The 27,244-nt window shown below is 34.9% G+C and overlaps 1 protein-coding gene across 3 annotated transcripts in view; it reads left to right on the top strand.

The window, feature by feature from the left end:
• Window positions 1-26,010, top strand: part of Rmdn2 (regulator of microtubule dynamics 2) — a 41,970-nt gene extending 15,960 nt beyond the window's left edge. For 2 of the 3 annotated variants that reach the window (XM_048353103.1, XM_048353105.1), the window contains exons 4-13: window positions 157-331; window positions 1,974-2,076; window positions 6,099-6,159; window positions 15,003-15,078; window positions 16,193-16,270; window positions 18,158-18,256; window positions 21,282-21,335; window positions 21,429-21,509; window positions 23,036-23,085; window positions 24,993-25,098. In XM_048353103.1, the coding sequence (XP_048209060.1) occupies window positions 157-331; window positions 1,974-2,076; window positions 6,099-6,159; window positions 15,003-15,078; window positions 16,193-16,270; window positions 18,158-18,256; window positions 21,282-21,335; window positions 21,429-21,509; window positions 23,036-23,085; window positions 24,993-25,083 (868 nt within the window). In that variant the 3' untranslated portion in view covers window positions 25,084-25,098. Of the gene's footprint in view, window positions 1-156; window positions 332-1,973; window positions 2,077-6,098; window positions 6,160-15,002; window positions 15,079-16,192; window positions 16,271-18,157; window positions 18,257-21,281; window positions 21,336-21,428; window positions 21,510-23,035; window positions 23,086-24,992; window positions 25,099-25,700 lie in introns of those variants that run through there. The other variant, XM_048353104.1, reaches the window with a different exon arrangement.
• The last annotated feature ends 1,234 nt before the right edge of the window (window positions 26,011-27,244 follow it).

Below are 27,244 nucleotides of genomic sequence, written 5' to 3'. Positions count from 1 at the left end.
GGGTGGGGAGATTGTACAGGGCCCAGGCTGTCAGGACTGGAACTATTTTCTCTTGACAGCAGGTACCCTTGCAATCCGACTTGCCTTTTTAAAGGAGCTGTCTGGCTGTTAATGCATCTCTTTCAAAGGAGATGACAGTTGTTCCTGCCATTGTAGGTATATGACAGCTAATACTGACACAGAAGAACAGAATTTTCCAGTGGCAAAAGCATTTAACACACATGTAGAGGAATTGAAGTTAGATGTCCTCCTGCAGAAGGCAGACCATTTACGCTTCAATGAGGCTGGCAAGATGGAAAGTTTTGAACTACTCTGTGACCACAAAGAAAAGGTAAGAGCTATGTGACAGTAACATGTGCTCATAGTTTCTACTTTTGACTCAATCTGATATCCCATTCATGTTGTAACCATAATATTTGTGTCAATAGTTCATATAAAGTGAAAATTGATTTTTCTATAAAATGATTAAAACATTTTCAAAATATGCAAGATTAGTTAGATTTATCAAGATACCTCCTTAAAAATCTTTTTAGAACAGGCCGGCTTCAAATAACTGAAAATAATACATTGTTTGCACTGTGTGCCACCCAAAGTAGTAAAATGTGAAGGGTGACACATTAATTTTAAAATTTAAGTTAAAGTTAAAATTCAGCATCATTTTCAACTATAGATAAATAAAATATGCACACTCGTACATTTTTAGTATTGCTGAGTTCTTATAATTAGACTTATCTAATTAGATTTATCTGAAGTCTTAAAAATTGAAACCACATTTATAATTATACAGATTCTTTATTTTCTATTAGTTTGTGTATTTACTACCTATTTTATAACAGATAAAAAATACGATATTATACCAAGGCATATTGTATGTTTTCTCTAGAGAGGAAACTATTTTGTTTTAATTTTTATTTCCTTTTTTGAATTATCTTTAATTGTAAAAGAGATTATACTTCAACATGTCAGTTTGTGAGTACAATGCATCCTAATTAATGTCACCCCTTTCATCATTCTCCCTCATCTATCCCAACCCCAAACTATTATGTTGTCTATATTATTATCAATATAATAGCTATCATGGTATAGAAAGCCATTTCTATCAATGGTCATTTTATAGTGTTTCATGTTGGACCTGAATTAAAAAGCCCATTCTTCTCACTACCACCCAGTATCCCAAAGAGAAATAAATCTTTCCTGTGAGCAATTTGAGCTTAGTTACTGAGAACTTACAAACTCTGAACACATTATCTAAAACCTGAATTTCCTAAGTTGGTCAATACATAATGTACAGATACACCTAAGCATCACATTCTGCCCCAAGCAGATGTGTAAGAATTATCTGCTGGGGCTGGGAATATGGCTTAGTGGTAAAGTGCTCGCCTCATATACATGAAGCCCTGGGTTCTATTCCTCAGCACCACATATATAGAAAAAAGCTGGAGGTGGCACTGTGGCTCAAGTGGTAGAGTGCTAGCCTTGAGCATAAAGAAGCCAGGGACAGTGCTCAGGCCCTGAGTCCACGCCCCAGGACTGGCAACAACAACAAAAAAAGAATTATCTGCTGATAAAATATTTTAAAACTTTAAAGATATATATGTTTATATTTAATTCAAGTAAGAAGTATGACTACTCTTAAGTATAGGCTCTTCATTCAACTATTATACTAAAAGTAGATAACTTAGAAAGGGAGAAGTAATTGATTCTAGCCTCTGTAATTTTCTTTTCTGTATAAGTGGATCTAATATCTAAATGGTATTAATTGATTTTAAGATCAAAGCATAACACTATATTAAGTCGCATTTCTTACCTATGAATACTTGGATTTAAAATATTATATATGTAAATATTCATAGGCATAAATTCACTCATCTATAAATACCAGTTGATCTGCCTATTTTTAATAGTCACAGTGGAAACATTTATAGTCTGAACAAATTACTGAATTTACCTAATGTGCAATTCTGTCTTTTCAGTTTAGAGATGAAATAGAGTTTATGTGGCGGTTTGCCCGTGCTTATGGAGACATGTATGAGCTATCTACAAATACACAAGAAAAGAAACATTATGCTCATATTGGTAAGTAATTTGTCAAGATTGATCGTTCTTAAGTGACAGTTGTGATCTATAGCAAACCACAAGTGAATTTTAATTAAAGGCAGATTACCTCAGTTAAAACCAATATGTTGCCAGGTGCTAGTGGCCTCATACACTAACGTCTCAGAAGGCCAAGACATAGAGGACTGTGGTACAAAGCCAGCCCAGACAGAAAAGTCTGTGAGAGTCCATCTCTGGTTAACCAACACAATGTTGGACTGGAAATAGCATGAGTAGGAAAGCTGAGGTAGAACACAGGTTCTGAGTTTAAGCCCCAGGACCAGCGTATGCGCACACACACACACAAAACATATATTTAACCTTTTTCAATATACCTTAATGCCAGAAATAACATAGTCTAAGAGAAATCCCCTTTGGGGATTAAATTTTTTTCAAAAATTATTTAAGCCTATTAAAGTAAGCAACTAAATAAACTCAAATTTCACCTTTTAAAGCTTAAAGAAGTCACACAGAGATAAGACCCTCATCATATCTGAGGACTATTAATAGGCAGAGAAAAGTTGTCTCCAGCATTAACCACCACATTATTATTTCACTATATTTTTTTACTTCCTGTAGAAGTCCAGGGACCATAAAATGTATCTTACTGAACTAGAATTAACTTTGATATGATCATTACTTAAGCTGAACAAGAGCGTGTGGTGGTCTTATACTTTCTGTCACCATACTTTGTTGTATATTTTTGAAATTTTCCACAATAGTAATACAAAATAACTAAAATTGTTAGTGGTGGTGATATATATTTTAACTATTTTATTTATTTTGTTTTTTGAGACATAGACTTGCTTTGTAGTCCAGGATGGCTATGAACTTGCAATCCTCTTGCCTTAGTTTCCCTAATGTATGCACCATCATATCTAGGAATTGTGTTTTTATTTCATCTTGATTCTCACTGAATCAGGTCAAAATGCCCTCTTACAAATTCGCCTAACTACCATTTTTTCAAGCTTGTGCATAGTAAATTTTATCTCATAATCCCTTTTATTCTCTTGTTAGGGTAAAGCCTTCTCTTTTCCTGCTCTCCTCTGAGCTGAAGTGAAGAAGAAACAGCGAGAGAAATCTCCTCCTAGTCTAATTCCATCATTTTTATTTCTGTAAAGGAAGTATGACCAAACTCTTTCCAATATTCCTTCTTGGACTTGAGATTTCCTTGCTAAATGATCTCTACACTTGAACTTGTCTCTATATCTCCATCATCAGCTTTCTCTGACAGTTTTCGTAGAAGTCCAATTTGCAGACCATATAAACTAGAATCCTAGAAGAGATTTATTAACTTAAAGGAAAGTTAAAATATAACCAAAGAGAATAATTAGTACAGGTTTAGGCAAGCCATAGCAGAGCATCACAAGGCCCAATAGCTATACCCTTATGAACACATAAGATGATGCTAAGTGAAATGAACTCCATGTTATGGAAACAATTGTTATATCACAGTTGTAACTACTTTCAACGTCCTATGTGTATGTGTAGTTTCTATTATTGATGATGTTCTTGTATCACCTTCCTATGGTTGTACCTACACTATCTCTGTAATCTTATCTGAGTATATTGGAAACCGTGTTTACTGGTATTGGAAGTAGGAAATTCAAAGGGAATACCAAATTTGAGAGACACAGGGTAAAAAAGGAGAAATAACTACAAAAGCAATACTTGCAAAACTGTTTGGTGTAAGTGAACTGAACACCTTGGGGGGGGGAGGGAAAGGGGGGAGGGAGGGGGGCATGAGGGACAAGGTAACAAACAGTACAAGAAATGTATCCAATGCCTAACGTATGAAACTGAAACCTCTCTGTACATCAGTTTGAGGGGACCATATGACTTTATGGGGAAGGCCGAATCATTCAATCATACATATAAATGAACAAACTGAAGTGATAATGAGGAAAAAAAGGGAAGGCCAGATGCAGTGACTCGATTCCTCCTACATAAACATGTAGGAGGCAGAAACTGAGAGGATCACAGTTTAAGGCAGGCCCAGGCAAAATGTTAGACCTCTTTCAACCAACAGGCCAAGTATTGTAGCCCACATCTGTGGTCCCTACTATAAGAGAGATAGTAGGAGGAACTCAGTCTTCCCCTGGAACTGGGCAAAAACACAAGACTGTACCTGAAAAATAAAAGCAAAAAGGTCTGGGGATGTAGTTCAAGTGAGAGATCGAAGTCTAGCAAGTAAGTTCAAACCCCAGGATGAATGAAAGAGAAGGAAGACAAAAAGGAAGAAAGATTTACTCAAAATTACTGTGTCTGGGAACAATGTTAAATGAGGGGTAGAAAGAAAGAGAAGAGGGAGGCAAAAAGGACATATACATGACTAAGGTAGTACCACACTAGGGAACTTTGATATGGAACAGACCAAGAAAGAGACAGCCAATTCAGTGTGTGAGGAGTATATGCTTAGTAAGGTCATGGAGTAACCATGAAGCTAAGAACAGGACTCAGAACAGATGGTGAAGAATGTTAAATTGAGTATGAGGGAGAAATGTTGGAGTTTTTTTCTTCTCGTAATAGTGTGTTTTAAGAAAAGATTTGATCAGTAGAAAAGAATAATCACTAGCACAATTCTTTCATAAAGCTCAAAGTTAGTTTATCATTGTGAAGTATTCTGACTGACCATAACTTGTATTCCAAGTAAAATATAAATCTTACACTAAATAAAGATGTACAATAATTTTTGTAATTAAGTAACCAATACAAATGCTTCAAAAAGACTACGAAATTACTGTTTGGTAAGAGAAATAGCTTTCCTTTCATTCTGAAGCTGCATAAGGGAGACTATGAAAGCAGGCTGCATATTCCCCAGCATTATGCTCAGAGTGAAGGCAGCACTTCTGTGCTGGACCATGTTCTGCTGTGCTGAAAGTTTTGTTCTTCAGCAAAAGAGCTGAAATGCTGATGGAGTTGTTTGTTTGTTGAAACTAAATCTCACGAGAAGGCCCTGAGTGCTAGGATTGCAGCACCAAGCTTGATTTCGTTTTTATTGTTTGTGCACTAAAGAGAATGTCTCTAATCATTAAAAAATGTTGAACTCCCTTAATATTTGACCACAATGTAATATCAGTTATCACTGAAACACCTTTAATTTTTTTCAATTTAAGTAATTTCCTACACAAAATTGTTTTCCTGATGAATATAGTTTCATAAAGCCATTTTAATCACATGACAAACAATGGTTCTGGAAGGAAAGAGCCTTATTTACAACAATTTATTTGAAACAATCATATAGAAAGGCTTTTTTCTTTTTAATATCACTAAATGGTTCTTCAAAGCAAAAAAAAAAAGAGAGAGAGAAGGAAGAAAGTATGAAATAAAACGACCCCCTTTAAGAAGGATTTTCCGAACATAGTCATGCCATTAGACAAACCTTTGCCCAAAGTAATTACTGCGTGAGTAAAAGCTAGTCTAGAGGCAATTCTAAAGCTAAGTAGAAAAATCCTTACTCCCCTGAGGTTTATCATTGTTGTGAAAGATGAGGCAAGAACTTGTCAGGGAGCCTTTCTTACTCCTTTAGACAATTACTCATGCTGTGCTCTTTTTATACTTTGTTTCTTGTTTTTGTTTTTTACAAGTAGATTACTTGTTTGTATATGTGCTATTTACTGAACTTCAAAGCACTTAGGTATCAAGGCTTGTATGTGTGAGTGTGTGTGTATGTATGTGTGTTTTTCAGATCATCACATGATATGGTACTTAGGTACTCAGTAAATGTTACTTGGGTAATGATCGAGTGCCTTTTCTTGCATTTGACTAAATCAGTCAATCCAGTGAGTCTCAACCTTATGTATACATGAGAATCATTGGTGGCTGAGCTCGACCCCCAATGTAGGTGGTTCACTCATGTGGTGAAAATGTGCTTTTCAAACAAGTTTACAGCTAATACTAATGGTTTTCCTGGGATCCTACTTTAGGAACTATTGGCTGAATTCAAGATTTATCTCCTACCAACTCAGATGAAGGTGCTAAATGGAAATATATTTGTTTTGCAGGAAAAAGTTTAGGTGAAAAAGCTATTAATAGAGCACCTACAAATGGATACTGCCATTTGTGGTAAGTATTCAGGAATTATGTGGTCTTATGAATTCTAATATGCCTCTTTAGGCATTACAGTAGATTTAAAAAAACAAAACTAATGCATTGAATTTGTCTCCACATTCCCTGAAAAATATATTTAGCAGATACTGTAGCTACTGTTTATGTTAAGTTTATTTGCATGTATTTCTCACTAGGTATATTTTAAATGTATTTATGGTATTTATTCATTGAATATTTCATAAACAACTACCAAGTCTGATAGCTTTGAAGATAAATAATTAAATCTAGTAAATATAAAATTTTGTTTTAAGAATGTTGAAATAATACCATGTTTCTAAACAAAGTATAAAACGTATTAAGGAATAATTCATATGAGCCATTTTCTTCCAACTTGATAAGTAACAAGATACAAATTCCAAAGGTCAAGGAAAGAGCAAAAAAAATTATTCATGATTATGATTGTTTTTAGATCCTTTGTATGTTGAGAATTATGAAACACAAATAAGAAAAACACATTGTCTTAATTTATTAGTCTTCCTTTTACTTCTAGTCATGTGCTTACTTTTTTACATCCTTAATTATTTTTTATTGTTGTGTTGTTTTCTTCTCACCAATGACATAGGCACCTTAGACACTAGGAGGATACAGTAATAAATTAATTCATGACTCTCCCCAGCAATACACTCTTCTTCCCAATTATTTTATTCCCTAGGGATGCTACTATGCAAAATCTCTCTCAAAACAACTCCCCATTTGTCTCTCAGGAAACTTCTTTCTACTGAACTCTCAAGTGTAAATCATTTTTTCCAGAGCAGACTTGTTTCTTTATTCTGCAGTCACCAGAGGGAGCCCCAGGCACAAGATTGCACCTAAAACTTCATGGATTGGAATTCAGTAACATTTTTTTATGTCTTCCAAATTCCAAACAGATGCTGAAATATGAAAACGTCTTTAGAAGGTAGAACCTGTGAATCATTTCCCTACCTGCCATCTTGATTTAGGAATTGAAGTATGTAGTAGAGAAAATATTATTCTTAGGGTGGGTGCCTCTGCAAAAACTAGAAGAAAAAGGTACTTATGCAATTAACATATGTTACAGATTTATAAGATCACTACTCTAATACATAAGAGTCTTGGCTATTATTTCTATAGCCAATTTTCCTAGGTGCTAATATATACTAATAAATTAACATCCATATGTGTTAAGGTACCACTTTAGGGGTAAGATGAATTTATACTGAGAAAGCAATACTTTCTGCATCTTCTTTGAAATTGGAGGTATTGGAAAGCCATTCGGCTAGATTAGGATGCAGAATTAATACCTATATATTTTTTATCCTTGAGGTTGGCCTTCTCCTCCTCCCTCTCCCACTTCCATTCTCTTTCTACTTTTCTTGCCTCCTCCTTTCCATCCTCCTCAGTTGCTCTTCCTCTGCCTCCTCTTCCCCTCTTGTTGTCATCCTTCTCTACATTCATTTGTATGCATGAAGAGTCACATTAAATATGTTAATCCTCAATTTGAGGACATTTATCAGTGTAGGATTTCAATTTTTATAGAAGAGCAATACTAAATCTTTGGGGGCTTTGTGTTGTGAGCTCCATCTTGTAAGCACTGATAAAACAAAACTCACCTTAGTGGATTGCCCAGTCTCTCTACTACTGATCTTTATCTGTTTTACTTTTTCTTGTGAATTAAATACCTTGTTTCTAACAATGGGTTTTTGCAGTAAGATGAAGTCTTTCAGAACATCCACAAAGTAATGATCTAATTGTCTTTCACATGACTAATTAGTCATGATCAGTTTTAAATTAAAATATTAAAAATAAATCAATAAAGATTTAATAAATGTGAATGCCAGTTCAATATTAATTCTTGGAATATATTGTTTCTACTGAACATAAAAGCCCTCATTCAATTAAATAGTAAATGTTTAAGATTTAAATTTTGACTTGTGAAATGTAAGCAAACAGATTACATAGTGAATTGTTAACCTGATGGAGTCCTCTTCCGTCCTTAAGATGTTAGTAAAACTTTCACTCCTCATTCAGAATGAATAACAGGCTATGGCTTGCAAGACAAATCTATTTTGTCAATAAAGATTTGTAGGAGATAGCCATACCTATACAGTTCACAGCAACGGGGTTGATATGGTTGCAAAGCCTAAAATATTTATTATCTAACCCTAGAGCAAATTTTACTTTCTTTATACTCAGTATAAACCCATGGTTTATAGAATTGTATGGTGGTTTATAGACCTTCACTTTGAAAGAAAAGATGTAATTGCTAAGGATAATTTTCATGAACAGTTAGTTTGGGGAAACTATTTGAAAAACATTATTTTATCAACATAAAATAGCAATTACCTTTATCTTTTCCAAAATGAAATTTCTTTGTAATTTTAAAGCAGTATAAGTTTCTAGAAGATTTTGTGGTTTGTTGTACCCGTCTAAAATACTTCAGGAATCACAAAAATAAAGTGGATTTGCAGTTTGTTGCCCAAATAGATCTGTCTTCAATTACAAATAATGTCTTACAGATTTGTTGTATTCTACTGTTTGCAAATTATATCCACATGCCTTCTAGCATGTGATTCAGAGAACAGCCTGTTTCCATTTTCTAAACAGGGTAGGAAAGCACAAGTGTGTGTATGTGTTGATCAGCAACCAGGGCCACACAGTCAGTGGAAAAACAGAAACTAGAACCTAGATTTTGTTCTTACCTGCTCAGCCTTTGTTTTGTTACAGTAGGCTGCCACTGATTACTAAAGGATCATTGGAGTTGAATGGAAAAGGGCACAGATGGCTCGTGTCTATAATTCCACCTACTCAAGAGGCTGAGGTATAAAGATCACGGTTTGAAACTAGCCCAGGCAAGAAAATCACAAGAGTCTTATTTCTACTTAACTACCAAAAAGCCCGAAGTGGAGATATGGCTCAAATGGTAAAGCAAAAAGCTAGGAGACAGCTCCCAGGCCCTGAGTTCAAATCCTAGTAAAGTTACTATATGTGTGTGTGCATATGTATGTGTGTATATTATTAAACATTTTATATGTATATGTATGTATATATATATGTATAAGGGAAACAATTATTTTAGTATTTGTTGGAATAGTCCATTTGTCAACCACTAAGGACTATTTTAATTAATAAAAATACTGAATTCTTGTTAAAGCATTTACAGTTATAATAACCTCTCGATGGAAGTAATATCCCATATTGTGAACCAATTTTCTCTGCCATGAAGTCTGAGAAATAAAACATTAAAATATATTATAAATGAATAAAAATCCTAACACATAGATAGGGTTGATGGAAAGAGAAGAATTACCTTTTGAGGAGAGTAACCAGGTGAGCTTTGAATTTATGATGTATACAAAGATAAATAATATTTTAGATGTAAAAGGAAGAGTTATTTGTTTATTTATTTAGTGCTGTCACTCAGGCTTTAAGTAGGGGCTTGGCGCTGCCCCTTAGCTTCATCACTCAAGGTTAGTGCTCTGCTTGAGCCACAGCACCACTTCCGGCTTTTTCTGTTTATGTGGTACTGAAGAATCGAACCCAGGGCTTCATGCATGCTAGGCAAGCACTCTACCACTAAGCCACATTTCCAGCCCACATTGTGATATTTCTTTTCATGCATATAATGTTCTTCAATTGTATTCACCCCCTCCATAACTCTTTCTTCTCCTTCCTCCATATCCCCTACTTTTAACTTTTTTGTAAATTTTTGCATGTGTTTTATTATGACATTCATATGACATGCATATAATGTACTTTGATTATTTCTCCTCTATACATTCTCTTTTCTCTGTCTCCTGCTGGTCTTTCTGCTAATAGTTCTTCTTTTATGTTCATGTTCTTTAAAAAAAAATCCAGATTCTACATATGAGAAAACATATACTATTTGTCTTTCTAAGTCTAGTGACATTGTTTAAAATAGAAAATATATGTATTTCAAATAATGGCATTTGTTATTCATCAAATTTCATCTTATTTATATTTTTCACTCAATAACTTGGAAGTATTATATTGAAAGAGTATAATAAAAGCCTGAAGTGTACATAAGTAATTATGATTTTCAGAAAAATGAAGAGCCAGTTCTATGACTGTGTGCTACCTCTTCCTTTGATTGTAAGCACAAAAAAGTTAGTTGAGCTGTTTTGTGAATCTCTAGATGATAGAGTAAGTTCTAGCAGACCCAAAATAGACATCTGTAAAAACACAACATGATGAATTTTTTTAAATCATTACTGCTAAGTAAAATGGAGAAATTGCCCTGCCATAGCTGGATTTAACAATGCATTGGATAAATTTCACTTAAAATATCCCTAGGCAAACAAATATATTACCTAGAGTCCCAGAAGAGTTTAAGATTCAATTAACCCACAGATCTTGCGAATCTGAGTGGTTTTAGGGACAGGTCTAAATCTCAGACACCATTATGTTTAAGATTTTTTTGCCAGTTGATTAAGATATAGGAACTATTGTTATAAAAGTTGTAGATAACACAAAATCTGGAGGAATACAATTTATGATGAATGATGATTGTAATTCAAGAGATTTTAACATGTTAAAAGAGATAATATATGAATTAGTAGAAATAAAGGTGGAAGGATGGATAGAAAGAAAAGAGAAGTTGCTAAGAACATTACAGGAATGCTTGAAGTATGAAGTTTAATAATATTAGTATATTAATATGAGTTCCTGGGACAATTGTAGCAATATAAGATGTTAGTTATAGTATAAACTGGGTCAGTTAAACAGAAACTGTATTATATGCAACTTCTTTTTAATTTTTTTATTTTATTGTAAAGGTGATATGCAGAAGGGTTGCATTTATGTAAGTCAGGTAATGAGTACATTTCTTTTTGAAGAGTGTCACCTCTTCCTTCATTTTCTCCCAGTTTTTCTCCTCCCAGCTCCTCTCCCCCGCAAGTTGTATAGTTCATTGCCAACATTGAAAGTACATTGACATATTCTAGTAATTCCCCCATCCCCGTTTCTCTTAGTTTTCTGTACCTTGTGTCTTATATATAAGATCATTCAGTCTGAGGAAGGGAAAGAGAATCACAGAAACAGCAGGACAAAGGATGAACTAATAATATTGATACTTACTTGACTGTATGTTGGATATGAACCTTACAATTTGGGGGGAGAGGAGTAGGAAGGGACAAGTAGGAGAAAGCAAGGGATGTGGTAACAGTGTTTAAAAGCAAATTACTGGGACTGGGAATGTGGTATAGTGGTAGAGTGCTTGCCTAGCATGTACAAAGCCCTGGGCTCGATTCCTCAGCACCACATAAACAGGAAAGGCTGGAAGTGGCACTGTGACTCAAGAAGTAGAGTGCGAGCGTTTAGTGAAAAAGATCAAGGACAGTGTCTAAGCCCTGAATTCAAGCCCCAGGATGGCCAAAAATAAAAATAAAAAAAGTACTCACTACCTTGCTTATGTAACTGTAACCCCCCTGCTTATCACCTTTTCAGTAAAGATTTTTTAAAGGAATAAAACTACTAAAAGACGCTCATATAAAAAGAGAGTACATTGAAAGTGGCCTAAGATTTTAAGTCCAAATAAGTTGGAAAACTATAATGCTCAAAACAAAAAATATAGAGTGTTTTGAAGGCAGTATTTTGGAAGTGTTGGCATTACAACGTAGAACTATTTGATAAGAATAGTACAGTAGAGTTGTAGAGAGCATTTCAAAAGACAACAATGATTGGACAGTCTGAATAGGTCTTTCTCTACCAAAGAGCAGAATAAATAACAGAAGTTACCAGGTCCGGATGAGTTCACTAGTAATTAGACCACATATTTAAGAAAAAAAATTATATCAATTGTCTATAGTCTTTCCCAAAAAAGACAGGCAGAAGACATGGTTTCTAATTCATTCTGTGACATCAGTACCTTAATATTAAAAACAGACAAAAATACTATAATAAGATAGCAATATAGGCTAGAGTCTAGCATGAATATAGATGCAAAAATCCTCAGTGAAAAAGCAAACTGAGTACTAACAACATATAAAATAATTACATATACCATGTCTGAACATTTGAAAATTTATTAATATTTTACTTTACTTTAGCAGGCCAAAAGAAAATTACACAATCATATATCAATAGATGCAGAAAAATCACTGACATCATACACATGGACATGTGCACACACACACCTCAGCCATCTAGGAACACAAGAGAACTTCCTTATCTTAATGAAAAAAAACTACTAAAAACTTGTAAGTAATACAGAAACAATATTAATGGTAGAAAGTTTTCTATCATTAAAATAAAGATAAGATTAGTAACAGGTAAGGCTGTCCCTTCTCCTCACTGCTTTTTGACATTCTAGTAGAAATTCTAGCTAATGCAATAAGACAAGAAAAGTAAATAAAAATATGCAGACTAGGAGGGAAGAAATAAAATTTTTTGTTTGCTGATGACATAATTTTCTGTAGAATTCCAAAATAAATGGCAAAAAAGGAGAGATTAAGTAAATATAACAGTGTATCAGTAAACAAATTTAGTGTAGAAAAGCCAGTTACTCTTCTGTATACTAGGAATAACAAGTGGAACCTGAAACACAATAAACTGCATTGCATTATCATCCCCAAATTGAAATGCTTAGGTTAAAAAATCTAGTAAAATGTGAGATCTGTGTGAGAGCAACTACAGAACTCTGATGAAAGATACAAATTTAAAAAAAAAAAACTTAATGGAGAGATATTTCTGGGTCCCAGATAGAGGGTCTCAACATTGTCAAGATTCCAGTTTTCTCCAACTTGATCAGTAAATTCAAATACAATCCTAATGAGAAATCTCAGCTATTCACTCTGTTGGTATTCATAAACACAACATATATTTAAAAGGCAAAAGAACCGACTCAATATTAAAGGTAAAGACAAAATTAAAGGACTAATAAATAGTACTTGATTTCAAGACTGTGAAGCTATAGTAATCAAAACAAAATGATGTCGGCAAAAGAAGAGACCAATAGATCAGTGAGGGGGCTGGGGATATGGCCTAGTGGCAAGATTACTTACCTCGTATACATGAAGCCCTGGGTTCAATTCCCCAGCACCACATATACAGAAAACGGCCAGAAGTGGCGCTGGGGCTCAAGTGGCAGAGTGCTATCCTTGAGCAAAAAGAAGCCAGGGACAGTGCTCAGGCCCTGAGTCCAACCCCAGGACTGGCCAAGAAAAGAAAGAGGAAAGGAGAAAGGAAGGAGGGATTTTATTCCCAGATCTGCTGCCTGAACACTTAACAATAAATCTTCTTAAAAAAAAAAATAGATCAATGACACAGAATAAGGAGTTCATGTAAATATAGTCAATGATCTTTGCAATGGAACAAAGACAAACCAAGGAACAAGTCAGACTTTTCAACAAGTAGTACTAGAGCAACTGGATAGCCACATGAAAATAGGTGTGGCCCTTATCTTTCACCAAAGGTGAAAATGGATTACTCCTAGATGATGGAAACTCCTAGATGATAACTCAAGAGAAAACCAAAATAACCTTGAGTATGGCAATAACTTTGTAGATACAACAAACACTAAAGACAGAATCTATGAAAGAGTTCACAAAATGAACTTCACTAAAATTTGAAAGTTCCATGACAGACAACAGATGAGAAGATAAGACAAGCTGGGGAAAAAAAATTTCAAAAACATCTGACAAAAGACTATTATACAAAATACATGAAAAATATTTTAAACTCCACAATAAGACTACAAATAAAGTAATTAAAAATGTAACAGGACTTGGACAGAAACTTCACCAAGGCAAACATTATAGATAGCAAGTGAGCCTATGAAATGACATTCAACATGATGTCATAGGGAATTTTAAAATAAAACAAAAATGAGATACACACCTATCAGAATGGCCAAAATCTAAAACACTAACATCACCAAATGCTGACAAAGATGTGAAGCAACAAAGATTTTATGTGGACTTAGTGTGGGGATGTGGAATGGTAAAGTCATTTTGGAAAGCTGTTGGGATAACTTTTGGTGTTTGTTTATAAAACTAAGTGTACTCTTATATGATCAGCCCTTATGCCTCATGATATTTACCCAAAGGAACTGAGAATTTGATAGCACATTAAAAAAACTTCATGTGAATGTTTATAGCAGCTTTATTTGTAACTACCTAAACTTGGAAGCGACTAAGATACCTTTCAGTAGGTGAATGGGTAATTAGAACATAATCCATCTAGAAAATAGATAATCTATGAATAATCAATCATGAAATCACATGGAGGTACCATAAATGCATGTTACTATGTAAAAGAAGCCCATTAGAAAAAGCTAAACATTTTGTGATTCCATCCTGAAAAATACCAAAGTATTAAGACAATAAAAGAATCCGTGCCAGGAGTTGGGGGAGGGGTTATCATACACGAATAGGCTCATCAAGGACATTTTTAGAACAGTGAAATAATTCTGTAAGTTAATGCAGTGGTGGCTGCAATTCATTATACATTTGTCAGAATTCATGATCTCATTTTCTAAATTAAGGAAGTGTTTCCTTCATTTTGTACATGGAATTTATGCTTAAAGAGACAATTGAGATAATGTCCCAAATTGCTTTTTTTTTTTTTTTTTGGCCAGTCCTGGGCCTTGGATTCAGGGCCTGAGCACCATCCCTGGCTTCTTCCCGCTCAAGGCTAGCACTCTGCCACCTGAGCCACAGAGCCCCTTCTGGCCGCTTTCCATATATGTGGTGCTGGGGAATCGAACCAAGAGCTTCATGTGTAGGAGGCAAGCACTCTTGCCACTAGGCCATATTCCCAGCCCCTAAATTGCATTTTTTTTAATCTCAGTTGTTATTACACAGCTTTTTTTTTCTTTTCAGGTATGCAGTTTTGTGTGGATGTGTATCTGAATTTGAAGGCTTACAAAACAAAATCAACTATGGACATCACTTCAAGGTATTTCTTGGAGGGAAAAAAACACTCTTGTTTCCATTGTCTGGAGTTCATTCTGATAAATATTATATGATCAGAAGCACTAAAACATTGAGCCTTTGGGTTCCTCCCTTAAGAGTTTTCTCCCTTAGTCTCACTATGTGTGAATGTCTAGAGTCCTATATAATTTATCATGTCCTGGTGTATTTTACATCTAGCTTACACATATGAGAGAGAACATGCTCCATTTGTCTCTCTGAGCTTGGAAGTTTATTCTTGATACTTTAAAATGTTTCAATTAGGAAGGTAAGCTCTCTTATTCTTTTGTCATTTAAAGAATATAAAATGGTACTCTTAAACAGTACTATGACAAAAAGAATCAAACTATTCAGGTGGTTAAATATTATTACCCAGATCATGTAAAAAAAAAGAATTCAAATAGTAGATGAGAATTTATTTTTAAAGGTTAAGGATTGACTTAGTCATGAACTTGCCATCATCATAAAAATGACAGGGACTAGTCAATAATCTCTGCATATTGACTTGATACAGGGAGCAGGAACTAGTCTAGAGCATGAATTTACTGCAATGCATGAGCAAAATAAGTAATCCACATACACACCATTTACTCTTTGCCACTCAGGATAGCTCAGTAAATAACCTAGTGTCAGTAATTGCAGGAAGGAGAAAACAGTCTTTCTCTGTTTGCTGGTTTCCTGCAATCATTCTGGCAAGGCAAAGGGAATCCATTCCTTGCCTATATTGCTCTTATATTTTCTTGCATGACGTCCTGCTCCATTCTCCATGTCATTTGCAACCTGCAGGCCTCCCTACAGATTGTCCCTGTAGGGCAAGTCTAGCGAGGTCAGAGGCAAATATTTGGCTGGAATGTTTTCTCTTCTTATTGTAGCATTTGAGCTTCTGATTGCCTTTTCTCACAGCCATAGTTTGGCTTCTCCTTACAAATGTTTTTTTTAATTATTAAATGTTTATGATATTTAACTGTATTAATGGTGAGGACTAAGGAGGTTTCTAGGACAGTAGAAAACCACCTTAGAGTTCACTGGATTTTGAAGTGGAGTCATTCAGAAATATCTGAAACTTGAGAGTTGACATTTCCTTTGGATGTTTCTTTCAGGAGCATCTAGATGTGGCAATCCAACTTTTACCTGAAGAACCCTTTTTGTATTACCTCAAGGGAAGATACTGTTACACTGTAAGTTGAGAGTCTGTGTTCATATATCTTATTTGAACCACTATAAGGATATGATACATTTTTCAGTCATTTACTCATTCTCTGATTTTTTTTAACTTGGTACTTATTGGAGGGAGCATTACAAAATCAACATTTTATCATTCATTGTGAATTTATAATTTACACATTGTAATTTGTAATGTCTGTATTTTATAATATATAAGCTGGCACTTTATATATAACACACCATATTATATATACATGGATGTATTTTTCTTCTTTTTTGTCCTACCAAGAGGTTGCAGAATACTTTGAGCTCTCTGGTTGGGATCAAGAACTCACACACTTGTATGGGTGGGTGTGCTCATAGTTCTGTGGGAAGGCTACTTTTCATGCCACAGGGATTACAGAGCAAAAGTATATACTAATTTAGTGACAGAAGATGATTCAGTGTTCTACCCACAAAATATCTGTGTGTGTGTGTGTGTGTGTTGTTCCTTCTTTAAGGAATTTAATTTAGAAGGGATGTGAAACATATTGAAATAGTTTAAATGTGAGTACCAGTCATTTTGAGACCCAGTGTCTTAAGCAATATTATTAAATTACAGAAAAAAATAGAATGCAAAAATATTCTGAATGTAACAGAATTTGAAAATGTCAAAATGTGTGAAAAAGTTGCCACAACAGGAAAATGCTATTTGTAAATAAGGAAAGTAGGCTGAGAAAAACCAGTAACCTTTTCATTAAGGCCATAATGTCTATCTCTGTATGTCCATATATCTCCCATGCTAGGGATCACATCTATGGCTTGTCTCTACTGCATAAGTTTGAAATTTTAGTTAAATAATTTCACAAATAAAAGGTCTGTGACTATAAGGTAAGCCTATGAAAAGGCATTAAACATGTTTAGTATAACTAAACACATAAAACCACAGGGAGGAATCACTTTATACACACTCAAAGGGCTCAAATGGAAAAGACAGTATCAAGGATATTTGGAGTGAGAGCATCCGATGATGATATAAGAAATGAAAATACAACTGCATACATAGACTAACACCTTGGGGTACATAGCACCTTAAGCAGCCTAACAACCCAGGTGACGACTCAAAGCATTATTCCAAGAAGACATAAAAGCTTAAACTACTATGTAATTGCATTGATGTGAAACTGTAGAAAAGGTAGGCTATGGTAACAGTTCAGTAATTGCCTGGGACTAAGAACAGGATGAGCAAGCTAAGTGCAAGTGGGTATGAGAAGCCTTGGAGGATGATGGCAATGTACTCTATTGGTAGTTGTGGTAGTTTAGGATTGTGTGCATTTATAAGAATTCATAATAAGTAATATAAATTTTTAAATAACATATAAAGTTTTATGAGGTTTATACTTCAATAAAGCTGATTTCAAATATTCATAGTCATCAAGAACTGCAAAAAACAAATAAAAATTATATCAGTCAAATTGTAAACAAAATACATCTGATACAAATATGCTTAGGTACACGCACATTCATAAATTTAAAGGCAAAATTATCTCTAGAGATAAAGAGAATGACAGCAAAATAGTAAATCAGTTCACCAAGAAAGTGTTTCAGAGCTGGGGTGCTCCTAATAACACCCTCAAAACTATAAAATATGACTGGAACGTGGCTCAAGTATTGTACCTGTCTGACAAGTGTGAGAACCCTAAGTTCTAACCTCAATACCATGCCAAAAACATCTATAAAATAAATATTATACTCAATTATGAAAAATATTAAAACATAGCACCACAAGAAATAGATCGCTCAAGTATTTGTACTTATATTTGTCATCCACATAGATACATACATACATTTACATCTAATTGAGAAGATTAGATTCAAAAGGTGAATAACTCTCTAAGAGTCATATTGCTCTGTCTTTGTAGATCTCAAAACTGAGTTGGATTGAGAAAAAAATGGCTGCTACTCTGTTTGGAAAAATACCATCCTCAAGTATACAAGAATCTTTGCACAACTTCCTAAAGGTATATTTTCTCTCTGTTATTTTAGTGTCAGACTCCTGCTATTTTCATCCCTGCTACCCCTGATGTCAAGGAAATGTTTCTCTTCTTCATTGTATAGTTCTCTGATTGAAACCTCAGTATCAGTCCTGGCTTTGGCAATGCTCTGTGTTGAGCATCATATGATGCAAAGTTTGTTTCACATATAAACATTTTTGATCCTCTAGTTATGTGCTAATTTAGTCCTAAGAATCACAAGATACTTTAAAAAAAAAATAATCCAACTGCCTACATTAGACTTTAGACACAGCAACCCAATCTTACCACCCTCCTACCAAATCTGGAAACAGCTCCCCCTCGTGTGAGCATGTGTAGACACAGGCTCTAATTCAGACTTGTTTCCCACACTCCTCATGATCTTAATAGAGAACCAGCTTGATCTTAATTAACATATGCCAAAAAAAGGAGTAATTCATCAGGTTGGGCCCATTCCTTTTTGTGGAACCAATTATAAAATCTTATAGGTTAAGGATCTCAGTGCAAGGATCTGAAATCATCAATGTTTCAAAATCTGAAACTTGAGCACCATCAAGTCAGCTCTCAAAATAGTTCAGATTTTGGAGTTCTTGCCCCTAGCTATCTCTTCAAGAGAGTTCAAGGGACCACGACTTTGTTTCTTGGCATAACATCATTCAGTTGGGTCCTGTACAGGTTGAGAGGACTGATTTTCAAATAGGAAAAATGAAACTGGGACCTGAGCCTTTTCTGTCTGTATGATCTGGGTATGTTTATTTCTCCTCCTCCTAAGTTGTTCATCTATGAAGTAGGCATAGTAATGCCTACTTTGTACAGCTTTTGTAAAGATTACACAACACAATACGTGCAATTGTCTTGTCCCCAGAATCTAGCATATTGGGAATCTATGGGTACATTGAAGTATAGTTTATATATAATAAATTAAACTCATTTCAACATACAGTTCAATGAAATCTGACAACTTTATATCCCTGTATAATCATCACCATTTCAAAACACAATGCATTTCCATCACCATGATCTTTGGCCCTTTATGGGCAGTTTTCCTGTCCCTTATTCCAGGTTACCACTGATCTGCTGTCACCATAGATTAGCTTTGCCTAGTCTAAAATTGTATATAAGTGGAATCATACAACTTTGCTTTTGTGTATAACTAACTTCTTTCACTTAGAATAATGTTTTTAGATTCATTTTATTTATAGATATTATACCACAAGATTTATATATTATATTATCGATGAGCATTTGACTTGTTTTCAATTTGTGGCTGTTTTGAATAAAGCTTCTCTAAATATTTTTATGCAAACATTTGTGTGGACATGTTTTTATTTCTCTTAGGTATATATCTAGGGATGGAATGGTTGGATATAGCATGTGGATTTAAAGTTTGATCAGTGTTTTTGAAGCTCTCACAATGGCTCCTGGAAACCCATGGCAGGGTTTGAACTGCTGGATCCAAGAATAAGTGAATGTAGTGGAGGACAGGATGACAAAATTGGTAGACAGGCGGCTATGATTTCACGTACTGTTTACAACTGTAGGATCTCTGGTCTTTATTAGTTACTTCCCCAGCTACTAAGCTTCTTTTTATGTCCTGCTATAGTTAAGGAAAAAAAGAAGCAAGTAATTCTGTGAGGTTATGAGACATTTTAAAGCAGAGCTTATTATTCAACAGTGCTTATTAAGCATATACCTAACACCAAACATACTGTCACAGGGAATGCTGAAATGACCAACACAGCTCCTGCCTTCAAGGAACTTGGATAGCTAAGAGCAAGTAACACATGTAACATTCTTTGGCACATATTATGATAAAGACTATAGTAAGGGTCTCTCTGGAAACTCCCCTTTAATAAAAACATTATACCAAATACTGCTCTTCTTTTAATTTATGAAGGAGTTTGGTAAAAAGTCAGAATAAGTTTCACTTCAAAACTTCAGTATGGGTCATAACCTAGCTGTGTTCCTTGGGGATTTTTGTATGTGTTTGTGTGTTGATCCTGCGGCTCTAACATAGGACCTAGGCTCCCACAACTCCACTTCTGACTTCTTGATGGTTAATTGCAGATAGAGTTGCATAGACTTCCCTGCCTGGGATGGCTTCAAACCATAATTCTTAGATCTCAGCCTTCTGAGTAACTGGGACTATAGTCCTGAGCTACCAATGCTCAGCTTTTGGTTTGCTTTTTACCCATAAGAACAAAGTGAAAATTAAAGTGTTCTGATTGATAATAACTTTGATTAATTTAATATAGGCACTAAAATATGTAGAAGGAATTCAAAAGAAATAAGCTATTTAGGAATGCATGGATTAAGGCAAATTATCCAGATAGGATTTGCACAGAGTAACTACTGGACCTAGAAGAAGGAAAAGTTGACCAAATTTCAGTCTAAGTTCTTCTAATTAGACTAGCTCAAGGATAGTACTGAACTAGAAATGTTGAAATGGAAATGGATAGATAAGAGAAGTGGGTGAGCCAGACTTTATCAACACCATGGGAAGCTCCATAGGCCATTCCCAGGTGGGACTCAACTACAGCTTCCTTTGGCCTTGCTGTCTCTCTCCCACTCCACAGTTACACATGTGTTTTATTCTCTCTTGCAAAGTTTTAGAAGTGTCCTTTTCTTAAGTTCAACTTCCTTCTAGGCTAGGGATTGGGTTAGTCCTTTGCTGTAGCAATACCATATCCAGGAAAGAAGTCTTCTCTCCCAGAGATAAAAATAAGTAACTGGTGTATAAAGGAGAAATAGTGAAGACTAATGTCTCTTCTTATAAGTACCTCATTAAGTTTCTCCTCTGCTGATGTCTACTGCTTGAAATAGTTGTTTTTGAGGATCTACCTTTCCTTTAAAAGCATTTGAAGTAATTCTGATATTATTCAGTCATGTTTGAATTAATCAGAAATCAACTATTAATCTAGTGAAAAATATATACTATTTAGCCTCTTTATTTGTAGCTAATGTTATTCTTGTGATATTTGCCTGTTACTCTGTCTGCTTTCTTTTAAATCAGGCTGAAGAACTCCAGTCTGGCTATTCAATGTCCAATTACATGTATTTGGCCAAGGTAATGAAGACTACTTGTTTAAAGATTACTTTGAATCTATTTACATAAAAAATGAAACTAACACCTTTACTATAATTATTTTTTTATTTCTAGTGTTGTCTTGATCTTGAGAAAAATCAGGATGCTTGGAAATTCTGTAACATGGCATTATTACTCCCTATTGTTTCCAAAGAGGTAAGTCTACACAGTGTTAAGAGTACTGTGCAAGATAAAATGTGAACAGCTAGTTCAGTATATTTGGATTTTTTCTTTATTTACTTACTAAATATTATATTTTTATTTCCCAGTTTTGCTAAAATATAATAGAATTACATATGTAAAGTTGTTCAATTTGATGTTTTAATATATGTATATACTATGAAATGACCTTCACCATCAAACTAAATGACATATCCTTCACCACAGTTACAGTATTATTATCTATATTCATCAGCTGGATATCTACACAGTTTACTCATACTATAATTGAGAGTTTGCACTCTTCAACTGAAGGGGGAGATGTAAATCACTCTCCTATTTTCTGCTTCTGTGATAGAATTTTCTTGACTTTTTGGCCTCAAATATCTTTAAACTTTACAAGGATTTATTGACCAGGAACTGTGGCTATGTTATAGTTTGTAAGTACAAATGTTGTATCAAGATAGCCTAGTATCAAGGCTGTCTCAGATAGACCTATTTTCTTTGCCCAGCCCCCACTATTCTGTTCTTTTCTCTGACTAACCAAGTAACCTGCAACCTCTTTATTGTCCTGGTCTATGAATTAAGTAACTCCTCCTCAGAAGAACTCATTTAATCTTTTGTTAAAATGTCAGTGCTTGTGTGATTGGTATTCTATAACTACATGTGGGAATGGAACATTTGTTCTCATATTATGAAGCGATTCCATCCTTCACCTATTAACTGTTGAAAAAGACCAATGAAATCCTGAGGATATTTTCACTAAATGATCCTCCTTGCTTTATTTTTTTACTTGGATTTTACATGTACTATAAAGTTTCAAATTTTTCTCTCTTTCTGTGAGATAACCTGTCCCTGGGAAATCAGTTGAATCGTGAATGGACATTCACATCATAGCAGCTTGCATATCCTCATACCAGTTAGGCGTAAGACTAGAGGGAACAGGACAAGCCCAATAGGAAGGAGCTGATGATTAAACTCTCAGCAGACAACTTAGACAAATTGTCCCACTTATAGCACAGTGAATGAATGTTCATGGGGCTAAGTCTACAGGTCACAGCAAAATGTGACTATGGAAATATGTAAAGGGCATGAAAAGCATTTATATATATGTATATATACATTTATATATGTGTGTATATATCCATATCTATACATACATACATATGTGTGTGTGTGTGTGTGTGTGTGTGTGTGTGTGTGTGTGTGTGTGTAGAGAGAGGGAGCACACTAGGGCTTCCTTACATCTCACAGTTAACTGTTAACATGCTGGGGGATCCATTGTGTGAACTTACATGGAAGGCTTTCCTCTTCCTGAGTCCTATACTCCAGTTCTGATGCAGGAAAAGCCTGAAAATAGCTCTTCACATTAACTCACATTCTCATAGCTCTCCATTCTGCTCAGTACTAAAAAATCCTGTTTCTCTATAAAGACCTCTCAGAAAAATATGCCTGTACTCAACTATAGTCTTCAAAGTACCAGAGTCACTGGGTGAAATTTCATTATATTTGTCTTTTTATAGGATAAAGAAGCACATAAAGAGGTGAAAAAAATAATCGCTGCCTTGAAGAGGTAAATAAAAGAATTTACCCTTCAAAAATCCGATGTGGTCTACTAAAGTTTAAATTTCTCACAGTTGTATTTTTAATCATCTTTTTTTTCTTTACTATGTAAGGGTAAATGTGCTCAGATTTGAAGGTAAAACTGTTTCTGCATAATGACCATTAGCATTATAAAACAAATCATGTTATTCAGAGAATCTATTTACTATAATGTCAGAATATAATGATCTATAAACATGTATGCTTTGTATTTTTCCTATCAATAAACTGTAGCCTTAAGAATATTTCTTTAAGCCAAATACTTAAATAAATACAATAAATAAATTCTAATGAATATTGAATCCTTGTTTCAATAGAGATTTTGTAAAACAAAATTTTCTTAATGTTGAAAATTGGAAATAATGAGCACAGTTGTTGGTAGCAAAACCCAAAGAAGAAATACAACTACTAAATGGAGATACATGATACATTATAATAAAATACTTCTCTATTGTCAAATTTACAAGGGTTTCTCTTCCTTCAGAAAAAAAGCAATTGCCATGGATGAAATATTCTCATATACTATTAGCAGGAGGGCATTTCAGGGGACAAACCATTGGTAAAATGTATCTAGAACCTTTAAACTACATAAACTCCATCCTTACAATTTCATTTATTTTATGAAAATGATGCTAAAGAAAAAAGTACAAATGCTTTATATACAAATGTTCTTAACACTTTAACCATATCCAATTTTAAGAGAGCAGTTACATTAGAATTTGACTGCACTAAAATGTTATTTTTGACATTAAAAAATAACTACTTGCTTAGTGTGGTGGTGCTGAAATCTTTGCATTTAGGATTGAGTTCAAGGTCATTCTGGACTACAAAGTTAGATTCTGTCTCAAAAATTATTTCAAAATAGGGAAATGCTCAGAAAATTTTAAGTATAAGACTATATATATATATATATATATATGATCTGAACTTCTGAAAAATATACATGGAGAAGTATCTAGTAAGAAATGCATTAAAATAGTTACAAGTCATATATAAGATTGTGTTTTGTTTGCTGTTTCCCAATTTTTAATAATAAACCAAAAATTATATAATGTTTTAAAAATTGAATGTAAGACCATCACAGTGGCTCAAGTCTGCAGTCACACTTGAAAGGTAGAGATAGAAGGATCATAATCCCAAATTGGCCCAGGCAAAAAGAGACCCCTATCTGAAAAACACACACACACACAAAAACTAAAACCTAAAAGGATAGAGGTATGGTTCAAGTGATAAGAGAACCTGCCTGTCAAATTCACAGCTCTGAGTTTAATCCCTAGTAACACACACACACACACACACACACACACACACACACACACACACACACAGAATTTAGCTATCAGCAATCTATAAAAACTCCCTGGTATCCTCTAACTTAACTAAATCTGTAAGTTAGAATAAACTTGAATTTCTTAATATGTGTGTGTGCATGCACACACGTACACATATACACACTGACTTATAAACTCAAAAATGTCAAGCCTAACCTCAGAGATGCCAGTTAATAAAACTGAACCATTTTTTTCTTTTTCATCTTCTCTGATAATTATCACCCTCTTTCCTCTACAACTGGTTTAACGTTGGAACTACAGGGCAGATGGAGGCCAGAGATTCACAGATTTACAGAGTCCACAATATTATGAATACTCTGGCTAGCTCTGTACAATGAAAAGGACTTGCAAATTGTGACAGCAGCAAGTGACAGAAAATTATATCATAGGCCTTCTGAGAGCACCTCTTCCCCGTAGAAAATAATACAAAGACTTCCTCTAAAAATTATGAATAATATAGAGGAACATCCCTGTGAATAAGGAGTTAAGACTTGGAATTCATAACTGAAACACGACATAACATCTGACCAACATTGATTCATTTTAGTAGTGTCCCTATTTGGTCCTTTTCATCAATGTCTTCAACAGATGACTTGGAACCCACCAATTGGATAACCAATGTGGTAGTTTGTGGATAAGGACTTAACTCAATATGAGTGTCACATTTCTGCATCAGAGTAGAAATTTCTAGAACATTTGGTAATTTCTCCAGTATGGTGTTAAAGAGAATTCCCCTTTGGGTCATGGTCATACCCCCTTCAATTTACCAATGAAGTCCTGCCATTTTCTGAGTTCCAAAGTTGCACCTTTTCACATCTGCAGTCCTCACAAAATCACATAATCCAAAAAAAAACAAAAAACCCATGTGATAACATCAACTCCGGCCTGTAATCCTAGTAGCTACTCAGGAGGCTGAGATCGGAGGATCATGGTTCAAAGCCATCCCAGAAGGAAAGTCCTTGAGACTCTTATCTCCAGTCAACCACCAAAAAACCAGAAGTGATGCTGTGGCTCAAAGTAGTACAGCACTAGCCTTGAGCAAAAGAACTGACAGACAATTCCTAGGCCCTGAGTTCAAGCCCACTGCAGCTAAAAAATAAAAGTTTCTACCTTAAATCCTTGCACTATACAACCTGAATATTTTATTTTTATATAACGGCATTACATGTAGAATATTATACTTGCTCCAGAGAATGTCATACAAAGGGATCCACGTAGACTCTAATTTTCTGTGGTTACTTCATTCATCACTCAGGATGCATGACTTTGGAAAACCTAGAATACCTCTACAGTACTCTTGAAATGAGGATTTCTCCTGGACAGCTAAGGCCAAGCTACTGTACATTCTGCACTCACAGATGAAGTACACAAACTGCTGACCTCTCAAGAGACTTTGTGTACAACTTTGGAAAAGGGAAGTTCAGATCCAGAAATTTGAATAGGTTCAACTTCAGAAGATACTCAACCAACTGTCTTTGATATTTCTCATAAAACATTCATGGAGTAACTGAGTGTTCCACTAAAATTTTAACAGTTATGATGTTCCTGTAATTTCATACAATAAAACAGATGGCCTTCATTGTAACAAGGAAGTTAGTCTGACTTCTTAGTTGTTCCTAAATGTTGTGAAGAGGCTTTCATTTTATAATATTTTTATACTTTTGAAATTAAAAAAAAAGCAGTGGTAAAAACAAAGGGATCATAAATACAGTCATTGAAAACAAACTTCTCATTTTACCAACGAACAGTTTAAGCTCTAGTGTATAAAGAACACAGGGGGCAGAGAACTGTTAGTGAACAAGGCAGGGCTGGGCTTCAAGCCTTGGACTCTCATTGTGTTCTACATCAAGCCAAAGGCTATTTGCATTGAACTGATTGGATTCTGGCAGAGTGGTGGTTGAGAGGATAGTAACTTTCATGGCCATTACTTTTTCTAAGTGTTTGAGGGGTTTCTTTTCCTTCGATCAGCACATTTCATCATCAGAGCAACCCTATGAGGTAGGAGCATTTGGTTTTACCCCATTTGTAGATAGAGAAGCAAATGCATGAAATACTAAAAGCCCATGTCTAACACAGCCAGCAAGGGATGTGAAGTTGGACAACTGCTCCTGACCACTGTGCAATCCTGCCAGCAAATGGGGGACCAAAGGATGAGGAGAGGAAAGACAGGAAGTGGCAGAAAGCACTACAAATGGAAGGAAGGAGCTGGGAGATGGTGGCTCATGTCTGTAATCCTAAACCACTTGGTAGGCTGAGATGATCTAAGGATCATGATTCAAAGCCAGCTTGGGCAGGAAAGTCTGTGAGACACTTACCTCTACTAAAAACTACCTCAAAAATGCCAGAAGTGGAGAGTTGTGGCTCAAATGGTAGAGCACTAGCCTTAAGCAAAAGAATCTTGGAGACAGTGCCCAGGTTGAGGCCTCAAATCTACCATGTGCCCGCACGCACGCACAGACACACACAAACACACGCGCGCGCGAAAGGAAGAAGGGAAAGAAAGGTTGATTTAAAAATAATAACTTGGAAGAATTATGGGGAGAAAAGGAAATTATAGGAAGAAATGTTTATGAAAAAAATCTTAAGATTTGGTTTTTTAATATTAGCATGCATTTTCTAGTTTCACAGCTTAAATTCACAATAACTTAATATGTATCTTCCCTTACATTTTTAAGTCTTTTTTAAGTTCCCACCTTCTCCTACCTACTACCACCACCAAGACAGGGAAAGTCCTTGAAACTAATTTAAAATTTGGAAATCTAATTTGTGACTGGGTAATCTACTGGAAGTTACCTGTGA

Source organism: Perognathus longimembris, chromosome 8 (genome assembly GCF_023159225.1).
Source record: "Perognathus longimembris pacificus isolate PPM17 chromosome 8, ASM2315922v1, whole genome shotgun sequence".
NCBI classification, from domain to species: Eukaryota; Metazoa; Chordata; class Mammalia; order Rodentia; family Heteromyidae; genus Perognathus; species Perognathus longimembris.
The sequence above is the reverse complement of the archived record's forward strand: the minus strand, read 5'-3'. Positions and strand labels throughout refer to the sequence as shown.